We start from the raw sequence: 16,187 nt of genomic DNA on the forward strand, positions 1-16,187 counted from the left end.
CTAAAAGGGTCTCGGTTAAGGGCAAATGAAAGAAACTGAAATTAGTCCAGCACATATTAGCCTTCCATGCACGAAAAACTGGGGGACCGCCCCTTGGGGATCGCGGGTGCCCGGAGACACCTATCTTTTGTAAAGGATATCGCGTACTGCAGCCCACCCTGGCGCATCGCGTCCCCCACATTTGGATCTGACCTCTCTGCAGCTGCCCGCCAGCCTCGCCCCTTCCCCCTCCGGCTCAGCCCGCCGAAGCCCCGCCAAAGGGGATGCACATGGGGAAAACCTCATCTCGCTTTGTCTCGGGCCGTTTCCGCATCTCCCTCGCTCCCCGGACCGTTAGCAGATGCCCTTTTTAAGTAAAATTTTACAGAAACTCGGTTTTCCCGCCCCCTAAACCTGAAGGGTGCTTTTAACAGCTTCCCCAAAATAAGCCTGCCAAGAAAAATTCCCCATTTTTCAAAAGCAAATCCCAGCTTTGCATAATACAAACGTGTATTATATATACATACAACTTTTAAGGGGTAAAGCCTGACTAAGAATGGAGGATGCGAATGTCCCACAGCCATTCGTCATAAGTTACCTGGATTTTTTTCTTCTCAAAAATAAATATAGTCAAAAGAGGTTAAAAATCCTTACCTTGGCACCGATCTGATTGCCACACTGACCGGCCTGGATGTGCACGATTTCCCTCATTTTTAAAATTTATTGTAATCTTTTTGCTCGCCTCACAAGTGTGTACGGGGCAAGAAAATGATACGTAATTAGTTTTTCTCTGCTGCTAGTCGCAGGCTGGAAGGATGGGACGGGGCCCAGAGGTTGGAGCAGCGAGGTCCGAACTCGGCGGCAGGAAGGTTCTGAGAGGGAGAAAGGAGAGGGGAGGGCGCGGGAGGAAAGGCGGGCAGGGCGGGGCGCGCGTGCGCGGGGGCCGGGAGGCGGGAGAACGCGCCCCGCGAGGTGGTGGGGAGACAAAGCCTCACCGAGGCTGGCCCTGATTAGTCCGTGCTGGTCATGTATCAGACGTCCATTGGTCCCTGCTCGGCGGGACGAGCGCAGTCCTCCCTGGGAGTTGTAGTCCTCTATTGTTGTCCACGCTGCAAAATGAAAGAACAAATGGGTGGGTACTGGGTGTGGGGGTTTTGGTTTGGGAGTTTTTAATGAAAAATGACCTTGCGCAAGGGTTCCTTCCTCTATGCCTGACTTTTCTGGTATAAAAAGAGAGTAGTTTACGGATACAGAAGTTGGGAACCCGGGGGTGCCAGGCGTTGGAAGGTGGAGTGGGGGCACGCCCTGAAAGCTCCCCGCTGCGGTAGCTCTTGGGAAGACAGGACTGCTTAGCTCAGCGAAAACTGGGGAGAAATGCGGCATCCTGATCTGCTATCTAACAGCTGGTCCTTTGGTGACCCAAGGCATGAACTTCAGTAAACTGCTGCTCCCCCAGATACCTCAGGAAGAAGGAGGGGATTGCCCTCCTGCTATTTCCTTGGGAGTTTTCTAATGATAATGTTTAGAAACAAAATTGCAGCAAGGGCTTTTCAAGATAGAGAAGTAATTGTGTGAAGGGTATGTTCAAGAATAAGTTGAATGGTTTAGAGAAGTTGATATGCCAGAAGTGTCTGTCCATGTGGGGGGTCTGGGCCTTAGAGCAGCGTTTAACACACTGTATTGTCCAGCGGAGAACTATGGGGTGAGGTACCTGATAGAATTTCAGTGTCTTCCAGCCTGCCTCTCTAGACACTGATGAAGTCTGTTTTTTCAGTTCACTGATTTCACTGACTAGGTGGCTGACCATTGCAACCTTCCAGGAGCCTCAGGATTGAAATAAAAGGGGTAGGGAGGTGATGGGGGAAAAACTGGATGAGCTGAAGTCTGAGTGGCATGTTTCATCTCAGGGATTAATTCAACTTGAGAGATACTAAGTGTCCACCAATCCAGGAGCTAGGGATACAAAAATGATTAAGAAGTAGCTCACTGTTCTCCAGGATCTTGCAATTTCATGAGAAGTGTATAAACAATAATTGAGTGTGGTAAGCACTGTGATAAAGGACATGTTATATCAAGGTCATCATTGTTAATTCACATTGGATTCAACACACATTTCTCAGTCGTTTTATAAATAAAAGAACAAGTTGTGTAAGACCCGTCTACCCACTTAAAATAGAATGTTCATGTTTTACGGCATGATCACAATGAAAATAATTACGTATTTTGTGGTAGTGAAGAGAATTCAGGATTTACAATTAGGGAACTGGTTTCAATTTGTCTCTACCTTACATTAGTTGTAGGCAAGTTATCGGCAGAGCTCCGATTCTTTCTGTAAAACCTATTTCTGCCTATTGTAGTCAGAATGAAGTGAGATAAGAATGCAAAAGGTCTTCCTAAATTATTCATGTCTTAGTATGACATTTAATGAAATAAATGATATTTATCATCCTTGAACCCTTCAAAGAACTCGGTCAGCCTTCAAGATGGTTAACGGAACAGTTCTGTTTGCCTAGGGATCTTTACTCTTGGAGAATGACCTCAAAATGTCCATCAGGAATGTATTGTCAGAGAGGAAATGACATGACTTCAAGACGAGCTAACTCATAAGAAAATGACTTCCATTGCAATGAGTCCTCGAGCGCCACGCCTACGGGATATTTTCCAAACTGCAGCCTTCAGCCACGACTGCAACCCGCAATCCATTTTCATTTCTCATGAGTCAGCGGACTCCATGTCTGGGAGGACCGGGGAAGGACGCTCTGGCCGCACTAGATGCTTGGGGCGACGACTATGGTAAGCCCCTCTATCCGTCGCTGGCGTCCAGACTCTGTGGTCGCAATTTGGAAATCTGCGCGGGAAGTGGGCGGTGCGGTGAAGCGGCAGTGGGTTGTCCTCTGGAGCTGCCCAATCGAGGTGCGCTATTCTGAGCGCCTTCGGCGGCCTCTGATTACAGCCTCAGCCAACTGATCTCAGCCTCCCCGGAGAAGCCGCCCCTTTGAGCTGTAAGGGGGCGGGGACGGGGCGGGGCTCTGGCTGTGCCTCCGAATTGGCGGCTTGCTCTGTCGGCGTGTCGCCGGGCTGTGAAAGACAGCGGCAGGAGCCAATCAGCGAATCGGCCCCCGCCCCGCTCAGGCACTCGCGCCACCCCGGTCGCGGCCGTTACTGGTGGCGCGCGCGGGGACTCAAAGTAGGTGAGTTCTGGGGGGCCTCGCCCAAGGCTCCCCGGGTGACATCTTTGTTTTCCCCGGTGGGTGGGAGGGGCGTGCCTTGGGTACGACTGGGCGGAGGATACTTGGAAATTTGCTGCTCGGATTATAATACTCATCCTTACCTGACGCTCCTCCCTGACCTTAGGTATGAAGACACAGGGAGCCGTTGGGCTAGGAGGGAACCCATGGGATGGAGGGAGATCAAAGGTGGTGGCCCATGGATTGGAGACGAGGGTCATGGGTACCAGCTGAGTTCGCCAGTCTTAAGAACGGAGTTAACACTATCTCCATGGAGGTGTCCTACTTTCCCAACCTGTCAACAGTTTCCGTTTAGAGTAGCATCTTTCATACTGTTTTGAGTTTTCATCTTATTTGTTCTTTAATCAGGAGGGCAGAGTTAATTTTACTTTTGGTTCAGGAATGTATCCCGAATACTTACAGCGGTACCAGGTGCGCAATAACTGTTGAATGAATATGATGGACCCTTGGGGAAAAGACACAGTTCTGCCTTGTCCAGTTCTCGGGGGGTGTGAGGCAGAAATGGAATGTAATAGTTACACTATGGTGAGAGCTATCAGGATAAGTACAAGTCCACCAACCACCGTGAAACACTTAGTAACATGGGAAACACCAGAAAGCAGAGAAGACTCCAGGCAAGGCTTTGCTGAGGTAGTGACATTTGAACTGAATTGTAAAGGATGGGTAGGATTTGGACCAGAAAACTATGAGCAAAGGGCTAAAGAGCTGGCTAAGGCCTGCAGATGAAAGGGAACAATGTGTTCAGAGACTGGGGAGAAGGTCCATGTGGCTGAATCATAGGCTTGGGTGAGGTGCGGGTGGGATATACATTTGAGGATATGAGGTTCTGATTGTGGATGGTCTTGCTAAGGAGTTTAGATTTTATTTTATCCTATGGGCATGGAAATCCATCAAAGAATATTAAACAGAGGAGAGACATTATCTGGGTGGTCCTGGACAAATTCCTTAATCCATCTGTATTGCAGTTTCTTTATCTGAGAAATAGAAAGTAATAATAAGGAATTCCCTGGCGCTCCAGTGGTTAGGACTGCGTGCTTCCACTGCAGGGGCCAGGGGTTTGATCCCTGGTCGAGGAACTAAGATCCCACATGCCACGCTGCGTGTCCAAAAGGAAAACAACCAAAAAAAAAAAGTAATAATAATAGTTTACAGGGTTCTTGTGATAATTAAATAAGTCAGTGAATATAAAGTATTTAGAGCAGTGCTTGACACCTACCAAGCCTCTCTTTTGGCTGTTATGATTTTTTGCAGTTTAGTCTGATCACACTGAGATGATCTGATAAAGTGTAAAAAGCATGGGCTTTGCAGCCAGAAGCACATTTATTCCTACCCTTTTCATTTACCTGCTATGTTATCCTGATTGAATATTTTTAGCCTTAGTGTCCTAAACGCCTGCCTCATGGCTACTATGCCTGATACATAGTTGGTGTTTGGCAAAAGTTATCCCAATAGTGGATAGTGAAATCAATTTAGTGGATTGCAAATCGGCGTTTAAAGAATTGAGAAGAGAAAAAAACAGAATGACAACTATCAGAGTGTTGTATAAAGGCTTAACATTGTTTCTCAAAACATTTGTCTATAAATAAGCATGTGGGGTTTTTTTGTTTTTTTTTTTTTAAGATTTATTTATTTATTATTATTTATTTAATTTTGACTGTGTCGGGTCTTAGTTGCAGCATGCGGGATCTTCATTGAGGCATGCGGGATCTTTCATTGCGGTGCCGGAGCGTCTCTCTAGTCGTACTGTGCGGGTTTTCTCTTCTCTAGTTGTGGCGCGCAGGCTCCAGGGCACGTGGGCTCTGTAGTTTGTGGCACGCAGGCTCTCTAGTTGAGGCGCCCGAGCTTAGTAGTTGTGGCACACAGGTTTAGTTGCCCCGCGACATGTGGGATCTTAGTTCCCTGATCAGGGATCGAACCTGAGTCCCCTGCGTTGGGAGGCAGATTCTTTACCACTGGACCACCAGGGAAGTCCCAAGCATGTGTTTTTGTATATATTTCTGTACTGGGGACTCTATAATATTTATTTCTTATTCCGTATCATGGTCAAAGTTATTTCTTAAATGCTTCAGAAGAATAACAACAGAATGACTGGCAGAAGGGGAAGCATCAGCCTCCATAGCTATCCAGGTTTACAGCAGTTAGCAGTCTCCTCTCTGAGGCTGTGTGTGCGACCCACTGAAAGAGGTGATAATAATGTGTTTTTTCCTCAGATCATGGAAGACACCCAGGTTATTAACTGGGAAGTTGAACAAGAGGAGGAGGTTGAAGAGAGACCCAGTGAATCTTTGGGGTGTAGCTTGGAGCCCCTTGGGCGACTGCGTATCTTCAGTAGTTCCTATGGACCAGAAAAAGGTCAGGGGTTATTGGGTGCTGAAGTACTGGTATTTCTTTTTCTTTTTTTTTTTTAGGCCTCTTATTTCTGTGGCGAGGTAATTGGAGGCTTGCAAGCTTAGATATGCATCTGGGAGATCTGAAAAAAGGTTTTACTGGGAATGGAGAAGAGGGGGCTGATTGATCTGATTGCTCCAGGCAAGTGCCCTGGACTCAATGGGGTGCCTTTACTTTGGTAGGAGAAGATGAAGGGATTCAGATAAAAATCCAGTGAGGTCTGGAAATGGGTGGTGGTGATGTTTTGCACAACAATGTGAATGTACTTAACGTCACTGAACTGTACACTGAAAAGTTGGCTGGATGGTAAATTTTATGTATATTTTACATAAATGGTAAATTTTATGTATATTTTACAATAGAAAATAATCCAGTGTGGATGGATGGGGTATTGATTATGAATAATGCATTGCATATATTCTTTATTAGCTAGTTATCCTGGGGCCTTTTATTTTTCTAATGCATGGGGGGACCTTGAGTGAGTAGTGAGGTACTTAACAGGAACATTTTCCTAATAGAAGGTCAGGACTCTGGCCTTGGAACCCATATACCTCTCTAATTCTTAGATTTCCCACTATACCTTGGGAAGAATGTGGTAGGCCGAATGCCTGATTGCTCTGTGGCCCTGCCCTATTCATCTATCTCCAAACAACATGCAGTGATTGAAATCTTGGCCTGGGACAAGGCGCCTGTCCTCCGGGATTGTGGAAGCCTCAATGGTACTCAAATCCTGAGGCCTCCTAAGGTCCTGGGCCCTGGGGCGAGTCATCGTTTGAGGGACCGGGAGTTGATTCTCTTTGCTGACTTGCCCTGCCAGTACCATCGCTTGGATGTCCCCCTGCCCTTTGTCTCCCGGGACCCTCTAACTATAGAGGAGACACCCAGGGTACAGGGAGGAACTCAACCCCACAGGCTTCTGTTGGCTGAGGACTCAGAGGAAGAAGTAGGTAAGTTTGTGTATTGGGAGGGCGGGTGAGGAGATGGGGATTGTGAGTGTAAAACTGTCAACTTACTCCTTTCTACAACTGACAGATTCTCTTTCTGAAAAGTGTGTGGTGAAAGGACCAAGGACCTCCTTTTTGGCAACAGTAGTTCCAGAGAGGTGAGTGCCAAAGGGCCAGACACCTGAGTCCTCTAAAGGAGGAGGAATCAGGGGCTGGAGGATCCATCTCTACGAGAACTTATTACCATGAAAGTCCAGGCTGGGGAACTACACATACTCATTCAATCAACTGAATTTTTATTGAGCACCTCTGATGTGCCAAGTAAAAAACTAACTGCTGGAGATAGAAAAGAAAATACTACCTCATGTCTGCCCTCAAGGAGCTCCTAGTTGAGTGGGGTATCCCTTCTGGGGAAATAGATTCTATAGACTCTCTCTTCTCTTCCCTTCACAGCGATGAAGAGGGACCTTCCTCTGCCCTGGATGTCCCTGGGCCACCTTTTGCCTTCAACTTGAACAGTGACACAGATGAGGAAGAAAGTCAGCAGCCAGGAGCAGGGGAGGGCTCCTCAGCTGCCAGAAGAGTCACCGCTGCAGAGACAGAACAGCCTAAACCTGTCACAACTGGAATCCAGCTTGAAAAGGATCAGTGTTCAGTGAAGGAGAAGAACAATGACACGAAAGTTGAGAGGAGCGCGAGGAGTAGGGTGGTTCCAGTTGGAGTGACTCTGGAGAGGAGCCAGCCTGCTGGGGAGGATAGTGACACAGATGTGGACGATGAGCGCGGGCCTCTGAGAAGGCTCACTGGGGTCCATCTGGAAAGGGCCCAGCCTTGTGGCTTCATAGACAGTGATACTGATGTGGAAGAAGAGGGGATCCCTGCGACCCCAGCTGTAGTTCCTGTGAGGAAGAGGCACATCTTCCATGAAGTTGGTACAGAGAGTCCTCGGGCACCTGGCGTGGCACATCAGCAGGAGAGCCCGGCTGGTAGTGATACAGATATAGAGGAGGGGGAGGCCCCCCTGGCTGTCCCTCTGGACAAAAGCCGAGCCTCCGTCGTGATCGATAGCAATACAGATGACAAGGAAGAAGTCTCAGCAGCGCTCACGCTGGCACATCTAAGAGAGAGCCGGGCCGTTGCGTGGAACAGAGATCCAGATGCAGAAGACGATAGGGCCCAACCGGTGGCCCTTCTGGAGCAAAGCCAAGCCTCTGCTGGGAGAGACAGTGACACAGACGTGAAGGAAAAGGGGCTCGCAGTGGAGAAGACAGGAACTGTTCCCAGGGGTCACACGGGCAAGGCATATTCAGAAAAGAGTCATCCTCCTCTCAGGGACAGTGATACAGAGGTGGCGGAAGAGAAGAGCTCACCAGGGTTCCACCTGGAGAGAAGCCAAGCCTCTGCCACAGTGCATATCAACACACAAGTGGTGGAGGAAGTCCCACCACGGCCAGCTGTTATACTTCTGGAGAAGCATCAAGTACCTGTAGCATGGACACATCAAACAGATGTGGAAGCTGAAGGAGGCCCAGCAAAGCTGCCTGTGGTGTATCCAGAAGAAGCCCAGCCTCCTCTCGCTGGGGACTGTGACCCAGATGCGGAGGAGAACACATCCTTAGCAGCCTCAGCAGTGGCAGATGTAAGGAAGAGCCAGCTTCAGGCAGAAGAAGATACTGGGACAGAGTGGGCTGTAGCCGTTCTTGAACAGGGCAGGGCTTTTATGGCTGGGGCCCAGGGTGGGTCACCCGCGGCCCAAGTGGAGCAGGACCTTCTCCCTGTCTCAAGGAATAACATAGCAGATCTGGTGGTGGACACAGGCACTCCAGGGGAACCCACCCAGCCACAGAGACAGGGGGCCCAGACCCCCACAGAAGGGGAGAGAGAACCACATGTGGATAAGACCATGGACTCTGGAGACAACCATGATGGTTAGTGCTGGCCTTTCTTCCTCCCTTAACCCCTGCAATAAAGAATGCTTCTAGGGTATCTTAGTTCATTTGAGCTGCTATAACAAAATACCATAGACTGGGTAGCTTACAAACAACAGAAGTTTATTTTTCACACTTCTAGAGCCTGGGAAGTCCAAGATACCAGCAGATTCAGTGTCTGGTGAGGCCCCGCTTCCTTCTTCATAGGCAGCCATCTTCTCACTATGTCCTCACGTGGCAGAAGGGCCCAAGGAAGCTCTCTGGAGTCTCTTTTATAAGGGGACTGATCCCATTCACACGGGCTCCACCCTCATGACCTAATCACCTCCCAGAAGCCCCACCTCCTAATACCCTCACATTGGAAATTAGGTTTCAATGTAAGAATTTTGGGGGAGACACAGAGATTCAGTCTATTGCATGGTGTTGGGGCTGAGGAGGGAATAGTAGAGTAAAAGGAAGGAGTTAAGGGTCAGCTGTGATTTTTTAATTATCCTATATTCCTCCCCCACCAGATTCTGAAGATCTGGACCTGCAAGCTACCCAGTGCTTTGTGGAGAGAGAGAATCAGAGCCTGGAAGGTGAGGACATCTGTATCATGTGGATACTGGTACAAACAGGAGCTTGGAGATCAGACTGGTAGTCCTTGAAGTGTGTGAAAGCTGGGACGGTCAGGGTGGGAAACTAAGAATGGGACCCTGGAGTTCTGTGGAACAGTGCTCAGGCCATGCTTTCTTGTGCAACAGTCCCCAGCATGGAGGATGAACCCACCCAGGCCTTCCTGTTTACTCTGCCCCAAGAGCCTGGCCCTTCCCGTTGCAGCTTCCAGGCCACAGGTATAAGAAACTCTCCCCTCCTCTGTGTCCCGAACTTGGCATCCTTATTTCCCCCTCTACACGTTTCTTTTATATTCCTTGACGTTTTGCTGATGTTCCTCCATCTCCTCAGAAAAAAAATGCCATATTAAGTCAGACCCATAGAGCAACTAGTCTAGCATAAGTTTTTAAGAGGCTACTGAGAGAACTTTTATATGAAGGTTTGGGCTTACTTTTTGAGACAAATGTTAAATGTTATGACTATCTTCCTTACTCCCAGCTTTCCTTTAATAACCCATTTAAATTTATTATGCATGAATTTGTCTTCATCTTTTCTCAAGCTATTACCTTTTCAACCTACACTCCTCCCTCTTCTCTCGCTCTCTCTCACTCTGCTTTCAGGTTCCTTGGATGAGCCATGGGAGGTCTTGGCTACACAGCCATTCTGTCCGAGAGAGTCTGAAGCCTCTGAGACCCAGCCCATTGCCACCCACAGTGAAGCCCATGCATCTTGCCCCTCTCCACCTACGGCAGCACCACAAGAGCAACATCCAGAGAGTCCAGTTCATGCAGAGCCACTGGGGATTCAAGGCAGAGGGATGCAGACTGTGGAGGAAGACATGGGTACACCAGGAGAGACAGCAGAGAGGGTGACCCCTGAGAGAGGGCCATTGGAGAGGGAAACTGAGAAACTGCCCTCGGAAGGAGAGAGGGAAGATGTGATGGGAGAGGAAGAATCAACGAGGGGGATACAGGACAGAGAACAAAAACAGGTGTTAGCTAGAGATACTCAGAAACAAGAGTCTGACAAAAAAGTAAAAAGTGCAAGTACTGAAAGGGATATGGAGAGTTTGAAGGTAGAAATTGAGACACCCGAGGAAATACAAGAGAAAGAGAGAGAAAAGCAGACTCTTACAAGAGAAATACTTGACAGAGAAGCAGAGAAACCAGTAGCAGAGAGAGAGTGTGAGGCAGGTGGGTTACAAGGGAAGGTACCCAAAGTGATGCTGGACAGAGGCCCACAGACAGGGGAGACAGAGGCGGGGGGCCAGGACCAGAAAGGCCAGGCCTCAGGTTCGACACCAGAGCCTGGAGCAGGGGCGGGAGACCTTCAGGGACTTGCTTCAGACCCCATAGCTTCTGGGAGCCAGTCAGGTGGAGGAAGGGGTGCCCCAGTGAGCCCCAGGAGGCAGCAGAGAGGTAAGTGAAGGTAGAGGGGAGCCTAAGGTGGTACACAGCCCTCATGATAATCAACCGCTAAGTGACTGACTGCTTAGACCTCAGCTACTTGCCTTTCCCTTCTGTCTAGGCTACTTGAATTGCAAGATGCCACCTGCTGAGAAGGCTTCCAGGGTGAGAGCTGCTTTCTGTACCCACCTCCCCACTCCACAGGTCATCTCTGCAATCTCCTCCACTGCCCCTTCCCCTGACCTTGCTTTCATTTACTCCTTCCCCATACGTTTAACTTTTCTTCCATTTTCACTGCTCCTTAGTTGGCTTCTTGGTTGGCTCCTTAGTTGGCTTCTATCCGTTTACTTTGACACTGTTGTTTTCCATATCTGTTCCCCAAGTTCTGTCTCCCTCCCTGACTCAGAAAGCTCCTTTTTCAAGCCCCTTTCCTCTTTCTCCTAACCGTCCTCTTTATTAGCGTCATCCATACATGGAGAATGCTATACTGGCATTTTGGGGAGAGGTCTCTGGGAAGGAGGGAATTCCCAGTCTAATGGAACAGACAGAAAGAGAGATGCCATGAGTACACTCTATAAACAAGGATCAAGAACAGTATCCAAGTCCTGTCTCTCTTCTCTCTGTCTCCTCCTCCCTCACTGGCTTCCATTTCTCCCCAGGGTGATCAGGAATCCCCAGATGCTTGTCGGCCTCCTGCACTGCAGGAGGCTTCAGCGCCTCTCCAAAACCCCCTCATCTCTCAGAGCCAGAAACATCCTGCCCCTCAGTCCCTCCTTTCGCCCTCTCCACCTCCTTTAGAACCGCCCATTCCCAGGACCAGACAAAATGAGAGTCAGGAAGCTCTGGAGACTCCCTTTTCCTCAGAGCTGGACTCTCTTCACCCAAAACCCAAAGTCAAGCCCCAAGGGTCCTCTCCAGTTTCTTCTGTACCCCTTGAGCCCCACCCTACCGCCTCCACAGACCAGCTTGTCACCCCCAAGCCCACATCTCGGGCCACTCGGGGCAGGACACTTAGGTCCTCTGTCAAAACCCCTGAACAAAATGTCTCCACAGCCCCTGAGCTCCAGCCTTCTGCCCACACAGACCAGGCTGTCACCCCCAAACCCACATCTCGAGCCACTCGGGGCAGGACACAGAGGGCTTCTGTCAAGACTCCCAAACCAGTTATCTCCACAGCCCCTGAGCCCCAGCCTTCCACTCCCACAGACCAGCCTGTCACCCCCGAACCCACATCTCAGGCCACTCGGGGCAGGACACAGAGGGCTTCTGTCAAGACTCCTGAACCAGTTATCGCCATAGCCCCTGAGCCCCAGCCTTCCACTCCCACAGACCCGCCTGTCACCCCCAAACCCACATCTCAGGCCACTCGGGGCAGGACACAGAGGGCTTCTGTCAAGGCTCCCGAACCAGTTATCTCCACAGCCCCTGAGCCCCAGCCTTCCACTCCCACAGACCAGCCTGTCACCCCCAAACCCACATCTCGGGCCACTCGGGGCAGGACACAGAGGGCTTCTGTCAAGACTCCTGAACCAGTTATCTCCACAGCCCCTGAGCCCCAGCCTTCCACTCCCACAGACCCGCCTGTCACCCCCAAACCCACATCTCGGGCCACTCAGGGCAGAACACAGAGGGCTTCTGTCAAGACTCCTGAACCAGTTATCTCCACAGCCCCTGAGCCCCAGCCTTCTACTCCCACAGACCAGCCTGTCACCCACAAACCCACATCTCGGGCCACTCGGGGCAGGACACAGAGGGCTTCTGTCAAGACTCCCGAACCAGTTATCGCCATAGCCCCTGCGCCCCAGCCTTCCACTCCCACAGACCAGCCTGTCACCCCCAAACCCACATCTCGGGCCACTCGGGGCAGGACACAGAGGGCTTCTGTCAAGACTCCCGAACCAGTTATCTCCACAGCCCCTGAGCCCCAGCCTTCCACTCCCACAGACCAGCCTGTCACCCCCAAACCCACATCTCGGGCCACTCGGGGCAGGACACTTAGGTCCTCTGTTAAAACCCCTGAACAAAATGTCCCCACAGCCCCTGAGCTCCAGCCTTCTGCCCACACAGACCAGCCTGTCACCCCCAAACCCACATCTCGTGCCTCTCAGGGCAGGACACTTAGGTCATCTGCTAAGGCCCCTGAACCAGTTGTCCCCATAACTCCTGAGCCCCAGCCTTCCACCTCTAAAGACCAGTCTCTCACCCCTGAGCCCACATCTCAGGCCACTCGGGGCAGGACACAAAGGTCCTCTGTCAAGACATCCCAGCCAACTGAACCCACAGCTCCTGACCTTGAACCTTCGTCCCCCACAGAGCAGCCTGTCACCCCCAAAGTCATAGCTCAGGGTGGTCAGAGCAGGACACTAAGGTCTTCTACAGTAAGTGCTGTGCCAGTTCCTACCACCCCTGAATCCCACTCTCCAGTGCCCACAGGAGAGCCTGTTCCCCCTGAGCCCATCCCTGAAGCCAATTGCAGCAGGAGGCCAAGGGCCACTAGGAAACATGGGTCTCTCACAGGTCACGTTCATGAACCCTACTCTGCACCCTCCGAACCTAACTCCCAGTCTTCAAGGAACCAGAGACGAGGGGCAGTGAGAGCAGCTGAGTCCCTTAGCACCATTCCTGAGCCTGCCTTTGCCCAGCTTCCCGAGGCACCCACTCGTGCTCCCCAGATCCCAAAGGGGGGGGCAGCAGATAGATCTGGCTTCACCCCAGAGCCCCAGCCTGAGGCCTCTCAAAATCGCAAGAGGCCTTTAGCTACTGCGGACTCACCTCCACTTCAAAAACGGCTCCAAAGAGAAGTTCCCCAGAAGACAGCATTCCTCAAGGAAGAAGAAGAAAATCCTGCAGCGAAGCTGAGGAAGGAAGAGGTGAGGAGGGGGCTGGAGTCACCTAGTTTGGAAAGAGCTTGGGGGCTTGGAAACTCCCACCAAGTTCTCTCTCAACCCCAGGATGTAGTGATTCCAGGACCAGGCAAGAGAAAGAGAGAGCAGACAGAGGAGGAGCCCCGGGAAATACCAAGCCGCAGCCTGCGACGGACCAAACCTCTCCAAGAGTCCACGGCCCCCAAAGTAGGAGAGAAGGGCCCTGGGGCTTTGTGGGAGTTGGAGATGTGGTAGGACGGGAGGAGACCCAGGGGATTTGGGAGACAGGTGCCGATGGCGCTGGCTGCCGTGACCAGCTCTGCCTAACCCCCTTCACAGGTGCTCTTCACAGGCGTGGTGGATGCTCATGGAGAGCGGGCAGTGCTGGCCCTGGGGGGCAGTCTGGCCAGCTCAGTGGCTGAGGCTTCCCACCTGGTGACAGATCGGATCCGCCGGACAGTCAAGTTCCTGTGTGCCCTGGGGCGGGGCATCCCCATCCTCTCCCTGGACTGGCTGCGTCAGGTAAGAGGCCAGGAGATGATGACAGACCCGTAGAGATAGTGGCGGGAGAAGGCTCCTCACATGGGTCTGTAGAAAGCGGTGGGAGGAACATGGGTACAGGAAGACGAGGTTAGTGAAGCAGAAGGCTTAATTCTGAAAACATTTCGTGAGCTCCCTGTAAACACTAGAAAGAAGAGCTGGGTGAAGGGCTGGGCTGAGCTTTGATGCTGACTGTTACCGTCCTTAGTCCCACAAGGCAGGTTGCTTCTTGCCCCCGGCTGAATATGTGGTGGCTGATCCTGAGCAGGAGAAGAACTTTGGCTTCAGCCTTCGGGAGGCCCTGAGCCGGGCTCGGGAGCGAAGGCTGCTGGAGGTGAGAGGCCATCTTCTGCCCCACACTTCAGCTGTTGCCCAGCGGTCCACGGCCTCTCAGTGCATCATCTACTGTCTCCACCGTTCTCTTCCTCCTAGGGCTACGAGATTCACGTGACCCCAGGAGTCCAGCCACCACCACCTCAGATGGGAGAGATCATCAGCTGCTGTGGAGGCACCGTCCTACCCAGCATGCCCCGGTCCTATAAGGTAGGGGTGGTGTGTTCAGGATCTGGTGAGGTGGTAGTTAGAGAGGTGGCTGGAATGGGAACAGGTTAGAGGGAAAATGGAGGTACAGATGGGAACACGGAGTAGTGAGAGGCTGGGGGAAGACCTCTGGTATAGAGAGGGATAGAGAAGGAAGAGGTCTGCTGATACCAAATGGACTTATTTTTATTTTTGTATATACAATTTTTTGAAATATACACAAAGGGAGAGGGAATATGTAGCGAACCTCCATATACCAATCACTCAGATTCAACAGGTTAATTTAGATTTTGCTGCATTTGCTCTATTCCTTTTTTTTTCCCTTTTTCTTTCATTTTCTTTGCTGAAATTTTTAAGGGAAACTGCAAAGGTCATTATTATTTTTTCTTACATATTTAAAATATACATCTCTAAGAAATATGTACATTTCTTACATAATCACATGCCGTTATTGGTCAATAACAAAATTAACAATTGTTTCCTGGTCACTTCGTCTTACTCCATTAATCAAATTTCTCGAGTCATCTGAAAATGTCTTTTTACAGTTCAAATCAGGACTCAAACAAGGTCCATGTATCCCCACAATTGCGCTGTATCTCTTAATTTTCTTTTACTCTAGAGCATACCCCCCAACCCACCTAGCCTTTTTCCTGCCATTGACTTCCTGCAGAAACTAGGTCACTTGTCCTTTAGAATGTTCCACAGTCTGGATTTTTCTGTTTGCTCCCTTGTTGTGTCATTTATCTTGTTTTTCTATCTTTTATATTTCCTGTAAATCGTAGTTAACTTTAAAAGGTTGAACAAATTCAGGTTCAACTTTTGTGGCAAGAGTTCTTCATAGACAGTGTGTGTCATATGGCTTCCCGTCAGGAGGTACTGTTTTTGTGCTGCTAAGACTGATTAGTGGGTCCTGAACCTATTTCTAGGATTCTTTTTCACCCCTGGCTTTCTGTTTTCTCTTTCTTCCAGCCTCAGAGAGTTGTGATCACATGTTCCCAGGACTTCCCTCGATGTGCCATTCCATTTCGGGTTGGGCTGCCCATCCTCTCACCTGAGTTCCTGCTCACAGGAGTACTAAAGCAGGAAGCCAAGCCAGAGGCCTTTGTCCTCTCCAGTTTGGAAGTGTCATCCACCTGAAAACCCCACCCCAGTATGCTTTTCCTCCCAGACCAATATATAAAGTGTTAGAAATATTTGGAAGAAAGAACTTAGGGCTTTAGAAAGGATTGGGGTGTACTGATCTGATTTGTCTTGGAACATGGGTGGGGCTGAAAAGCTTGCTGGTAAACAAAGACAGGGAGATTGGGAGCCACAGTTTTCTTAAATGGCCTCTTAAAGTCGGCCAATCCCGTGCTCAGATATCTTAAGTCGCCGCTCACATTTAGCCGGACTGATGTGCTTATTGCTGTATGGCGCGCACAGTGTCCTGCTTCCTGTTTGGAAACCATTTGTTTCGCCTCTTCTTTTCTTACTGGGATTCTTACTCACCCTGCAAAAGATAGTGGAAACAATTTTAGTGTCCAGAACTTGAAAGAATGCTTGGAGTGAGTAAATTTGAGGGTGGAGTTATGGAATGCTACTAAAATATTTTCCCCTCTCCTTGCCCCATCTCGTTAGAAGCATCCTTTAGCTTTGACGTTGAGCAAATCTCTGCCCTTTTTTTTTTCCCCGGCCTGCTTTTCCAGTATTTATAAAGTTAGCTTAGGCTTAACCTCTGTGATAAATAAATATTCACTATGTGCCTTATGGTATAGTA

General features: G+C 50.0%; 2 protein-coding genes across 10 annotated transcripts in view; one reads left to right on the plus strand and one right to left on the minus strand.

Annotated features, from left to right (window-relative positions):
• The window catches only part of TUBB (tubulin beta class I), a 3,675-nt gene extending 2,793 nt beyond the window's left edge, over positions 1 to 882 (minus strand). The window contains exon 1 of the mRNA XM_030851148.2: positions 634 to 882. Within this exon, the coding sequence (XP_030707008.1) occupies positions 634 to 690 (57 nt within the window). The 5' untranslated portion in view covers positions 691 to 882. The remainder of the gene's footprint in view (positions 1 to 633) is intronic.
• Positions 1 to 16,177, plus strand: part of MDC1 (mediator of DNA damage checkpoint 1) — a 16,874-nt gene extending 697 nt beyond the window's left edge. The window contains exons 1-17 of one of the 9 annotated variants that reach the window (XM_060308814.2): positions 1,043 to 1,111; positions 2,493 to 2,772; positions 5,438 to 5,579; positions 6,182 to 6,562; positions 6,648 to 6,717; positions 7,013 to 8,487; positions 8,630 to 8,668; positions 9,000 to 9,065; positions 9,231 to 9,320; positions 9,702 to 9,923; positions 10,609 to 10,652; positions 11,147 to 13,357; positions 13,439 to 13,558; positions 13,691 to 13,873; positions 14,100 to 14,225; positions 14,324 to 14,434; positions 15,401 to 16,177. In XM_060308814.2, coding sequence (XP_060164797.1) covers positions 2,752 to 2,772; positions 5,438 to 5,579; positions 6,182 to 6,562; positions 6,648 to 6,717; positions 7,013 to 8,487; positions 8,630 to 8,668; positions 9,000 to 9,065; positions 9,231 to 9,320; positions 9,702 to 9,923; positions 10,609 to 10,652; positions 11,147 to 13,357; positions 13,439 to 13,558; positions 13,691 to 13,873; positions 14,100 to 14,225; positions 14,324 to 14,434; positions 15,401 to 15,568 — 5,469 coding nt within the window. In that variant the 5' untranslated portion in view covers positions 1,043 to 1,111; positions 2,493 to 2,751 and the 3' untranslated portion in view covers positions 15,569 to 16,177. The other 8 variants (XM_060308805.1, XM_060308806.2, XM_060308810.2 and 5 more) reach the window with 8 other exon arrangements.
• Positions 16,178 to 16,187: the final 10 nt, after the last annotated feature.

The sequence above is a fragment of the Globicephala melas genome, chromosome 11 (genome assembly GCF_963455315.2).
Source record: "Globicephala melas chromosome 11, mGloMel1.2, whole genome shotgun sequence".
Taxonomy (NCBI): domain Eukaryota; kingdom Metazoa; phylum Chordata; class Mammalia; order Artiodactyla; family Delphinidae; genus Globicephala; species Globicephala melas.